Genomic DNA, 5,027 nt, shown 5'->3' with positions numbered 1-5,027 from the left:
GTTGTCGAAATTTCAAACCGCTACAACTCCAGAACACCTTCACCGATTGTAAATGATTAAGGTCTCAAAAAATAGGAAAAAAATGAACGAATCGTTTCGTGTAGGTTAAATGTTTTTCGATCTTTATTATGTCAGCACTGACCGAGTGAAGAAAATTAAATGCCCGCTGGCAAGATGTTTCGAGTATATAGAGTGGTAGCGGCCATGAACTTGTCTGAGCCGCTACCGCGTCTCTTGATTCAACAGGGAGACTGTTGATGATCTTGTTAACTAAGCGTCCACCGTCGCCACGCTTCTTCTTACAAATGCGTTTGGATTTACCATGCACGATCATAACCGCACTCTGTCGTGAAACGGTTTCAACTGAATGACGATCTTTATAAATCCGGTATTTATAGTTTTTTTATTAGTCACAGGCAAGATGAGGTTCGAGACATTGTTTTCAAAGTTACCTGTAAGGAATTTCGATGAATTGACGCGAGTGGAGAAAGGGAGGAAGAGATACGGTGAATTATTACCGAACAGCATATGCGTGGTGTTTTACGGACCATCCAATAGCGGCAAAACGAATGCGTTACTCACTCTCATAACTCATGGATTGAAATTCGAGAACGTTTAGGTGTATTCAAAATCGTTGAATCAACCACAATACAAATTTCTCGAAGGTTTACTCAATTTCGTTAGATGGTGTCGGATACTCTCCTTTTACAGAACACGAACAAGTGCTCTCACCGAGCCAGGCTCGTCGAAATTCGATAATTATTTACGATGATATTGCTTGCGAGAAGCAAGATAACATTAGGCCCTTCTTAGCATGGGTCGGAACAAGGATGTCGACTGCTTCTATCTTTGTCAGACGTACGCTCGGATTCCTAAACCCCTTGTATACGGTAACGCCAATCTGTTGGCACTCTTTAAGCACGACGAAATGAATCTCAAGTACGTATACGATGATCATGTAAACACGGACATGACCTACGCACAATTTAAAGACCTGTGTTCGATATACTGAAAAGAAGATAAGCACGGGTTTCTCGTTATCGATAAGGAGAGCGAGGTCGACGAAGGTAGATACCGAAAAGGATTCGACTGTTTCGTGCGAATAAGTGGATGATCATCGAAGAAATTGACACAGTAGAGTTTCGGATTTACCGATAACAACATGCAACGTGGAAAATTTCAGGAGCAAACAAATATCCTGTGTCAAACCGCGAGAGCTAGCGACGCGATTCGCAGAAAGCATCGAATGATAAAATCGGGTAGAGTATCGAACAAGCGACGAGTGATGTTTTTAATCCGGTAGTGTCGCCACTTAAGAAATTAGTAAATAAAACAGAGCGTAATCTTATTACGGATGAGATAAAACGACAGGTAAAATGAAGTGATAGAGTCGATGAATCCTTCGAATCACCAAAAGATGACGATGATGATGTTGATGCAGTGGATGAATCCTTCGAGTCGACAAAAGTGATTTCACCGAAGAAAAAGAGAATGCTGAAGGAGGGGGTGAGAATTACGATTTGGTGCAACGGTATCTCGATATGCTACGATTCAATGAAGAGAAAATTGTGGATACGGTCTATGGTGTATGTAAACTCTTTAAGAATAGGCTAATGATTGACGATTCGTTTCTAAACTTTCAGGATGACCGAATTCATGTCGGTGATACGAGTTATTTAAGAACAGTCGGATTGATGGAACTTTTAATTAAAAAGTATGCGACGAGATTGACATCACCCACGATGACTTAGATAATTATCGAAAAATTTTCGTAGCAACGAATGCGTGCAGATAATACTATACTCCGCATGGTGCCATTTGCGAGAGCAAAATTTCTAAATTTCAAAACATTATTGCAAAATAGATCGATAAATCCTCGATCGTGGGTTGTTACGTGGCGGCCGAGCGGACGCGAGGCCGGGGAATTTCGGGTAGGGATTATCTGAATTTTGCGCGTGACGAATATATTAATCTTGCGAGGAGATTGACCCGAGCGGCTAGATCAACTCCTCTGGTGGGATCTATGGAAGTGAGGACTGCAAGAGGGTCTGAATGAATGGCAATGTGGGCTAGTGTGCTATGATTATTGTATTCATTCGTCAGTGAGGTTTAGTTTATAATCAGCTGGGAGGGGCACCCGTGGTGCCTTGACCTATTTTTCTCTGGGTTACTAAACTTCCGCGTCGCGGCGGTTCGGGTGTCGCGATAGCGCACTTTAGCGGCTGTAGGTTACTGAACACCGGAGTGCTGACACGGGGATTGTTTGCTGTTAGACTGGCGGATTACGCGTGATTCTAATCTATCTCACGATGCCGAGATTTCGAGCTGAGCTGTTCGAAGGAAGTTAATGAAATCTTGTTCTATCCTGTTAACCGGAGCAAGGCATAGAAATCGCGACAATGGTTAGACTTCGGTTTGATCTGATAGATCTGGCAAGCCGATCTCGTTGACATGTCAGCCTATGCGAGAGAGAACCGTGGCTACAAGTATCTGCTCACCGTTATCGACATATTTTCTAAATTTGCTTGGGCCGTGGCGAAGAGGAGTAAGAACGCTGAAGATCTGACGGTAGCTATGAAATATACACTGGTACAGAGTCGGACCCCTAAAAAATTACACGTTGATAGAATTCCGGAATTTTACAATTTCGAATTCCAGAATCTGATGCAGAAACATGGTATTACGCTGTGCTCAACATTTAGCAACTTGAAGGCATCGATCTGCGAGCGATTCAACCGGATTCTGAAAAGTAAAATGTGGATGAAGTTCAGCCTATGGGGCCATGATCGGTGGTTGAATCTTTTATCAGGCTTGGTATCCTCTTACAATAACAGTAGACACCGAACCATTGGTATGAGGCCCGCAGATGTTACTGCTAAGAATAAGAAGATATTACCGCAACGGGTGTTCAACAATTTGAAGACTAAATCTACGCTTAATCGATCAAAGTTTAAAGTGGGAAAGAAGATAGATAATTGAGAGTTCTGGCTCCCCCCACCACTCCTCTCAGGCCGAAACCCCCCTCCTTCACCCCACTCGCTGGGAAACTGCGCCCCCCCCGGAAGTCCGTCGGCAAAGTAGATTTCTTCACGGTAAAAGATGGATGTCTTTGCTAACGGGTCAATAAAGGTGGATGTCTCCGCTACAAAGGCGGATGTCCTCACTACTCGGTCGGTAAAGTAGATTTCCGAGTCGGTAACTACTATCCGCTCATTGCGAAGGCGTGTATTTTTTTGTGCCCCCTCCCCCTCCCGCCCTCGAGGAAGTAGGTGGATGAGCGCATCCGGAGGAGGAGGAGGACAATTATTCACCGTCTCTATGTTTCTGCATAGAATAATATGGTGGGGGAGTCATCGGGAGCAAAATGATTGCGGTTTGCTTGATTTTTCGAATGAGTGGGTTATCGGCTCCTCGCAACGTTTCGGCGGCGGCGGCTCTAGTAGGACAAAGATGTATTTCCGCAGAGCGGTGTGTGGAGGCGATAAAGACGATAAAATTTCAAACGTACCGCGGCAATCGGAAGCTGCCGGTGTCACTCGGAGCAAAAAAATTGCGATTTGATTCATCTTTTCGAATGAGTGGGTTATCGGCATCTCGCAACGTTTCGGCGTCGGCGGCTCTAGTTTCACAAAGATGTATTTCCCCAGGGTGGCACGTGAAGGCGATAAAGACGATAAAGTTTCAAACGGAACGCGGCTTGCGGTGTCATAGATCATTGCAGTAACTAGATTATCAGTTTCCTGTAAGTTCCAGCGTCCCCAACCGGACGTTGCACCAGCAATCTAAGAGAAGGCGATTATAATGTGAGAACATTAATGACATCGCGTAGTTACTTTGCAATTACGCGAGGCGACGATCCGAATGATAAGGAGCGCGTGGGGCATCTTCCCTGCTGCGAGGGGGGCGAAGAAGAATGTCGTTATTATTGATAATTTTCTGTGCCATACTCTGGCACGGGCATCCCGCATATACGTCCGAATCGCTGGAAGAAGCGAGAAATTATTTGAAGAAATACGGATACTTCAATGGAGTAGGAGGAGGAGGAGATACGTCTCTGGTAGACCAAGATACCGCCACATTGAGATCGGCAATCACATTATTTTAAGAATACAATAAATTATCAATAGACGGGACTCTCAACGAGGAGACGATCACTTAAATGAACAGTCCTTGACGCGATTTACTCGATATTATCTCTGACGCGGACGCGAACGCGAGATTGTTGAAGTGGCAAAGGTCCGGTATTTCATGGCACTTCTATCTCGCTAAGCTTAACGAGATGGAACTTGCCCGAGAAGCATTTAGAGCTGGGGGTAAGTACGCGAACATTCAGTTCGTACATAATTCAACGAATCCAAACATTCTCATCTCGTATGAGCAATTGCGCCATAGATACTTATCCAAGAAGAAAATGAGAGAGGAATGCCTGAGTCCCTTTGACGGACAGGGAGTCACGCCTGCACACGTTAATTATCCTAATAACATTTTGAACTTGTCGGAAGTTCGCATCGACTCGGATGAAAAGTGGTACTCTAAGAACGTAAGTCCCGTTTCGGTTGGGTCGGTCAGTTTATTTTGGACATTGTTGCACGATATCGTACACACTCTGGGATTACGACATTCCGATGAATTGAAGGCAATTATGTATGCATATTATGTACACCGCGGGAACAAAACCATTGAGTTACACGTTGACGATATTTTGAACATTCAGAATTTACACGGAGAAAAGAAACCCGTAGGGGAAGAATTGAATACAACATCGAAGATTGCAAGTACTGATAGTACGGTGCATTTGTCGACTGGGCTATGCCGCGGGCAACTATTCATAATGCGATAATAACAATGACCCCCCCCCCAATACCTTTACCGAATGTTCCAGAGAGAAAACGTGGAAATATCCCAGCTATTGACATATGTTAATTAAAAAGTGTTGATGCCATGTTGATAGCTAAACGTCGTCTGTACGTTGTATACAAGAAATGGGTGTGAGCAATGAGCGTATCCAATAAGTAATACGGTCCACC

The 5,027-nt window shown here is 44.2% G+C and overlaps 1 protein-coding gene across 1 annotated transcript; it reads left to right on the top strand.

Annotated features, from left to right (window-relative positions):
- Window positions 1-2,451: 2,451 nt before the first annotated feature.
- Window positions 2,452-2,979, top strand: LOC105702804. The gene is made up of 2 exons (XM_012430659.1): window positions 2,452-2,589; window positions 2,659-2,979. Exons 1-2 carry the CDS (start codon window positions 2,452-2,454, stop codon window positions 2,977-2,979), a joined length of 459 nt encoding a protein of 152 aa, XP_012286082.1.
- The last annotated feature ends 2,048 nt before the right edge of the window (window positions 2,980-5,027 follow it).

This window comes from Orussus abietinus, unplaced genomic scaffold (genome assembly GCF_000612105.2).
Source record: "Orussus abietinus isolate OABI.00-Male unplaced genomic scaffold, Oabi_2.0 scaffold496, whole genome shotgun sequence".
Taxonomy (NCBI): domain Eukaryota; kingdom Metazoa; phylum Arthropoda; class Insecta; order Hymenoptera; family Orussidae; genus Orussus; species Orussus abietinus.
This window is presented reverse-complemented; position numbering and strand designations above follow the sequence as displayed.

Coding starts and splice junctions, on each gene's coding strand:
- LOC105702804 (XM_012430659.1), top strand. CDS start 2,452: ATGTCAGCCTATGCGAGAGAGAACCGTGGCTACAAGTATCTGCTCACC. Junction 2,590..2,658: donor TAGCTATGAAATATACACTG/GTACAGAGTCGG, acceptor TTCGAATTCCAG/AATCTGATGCAGAAACATGG.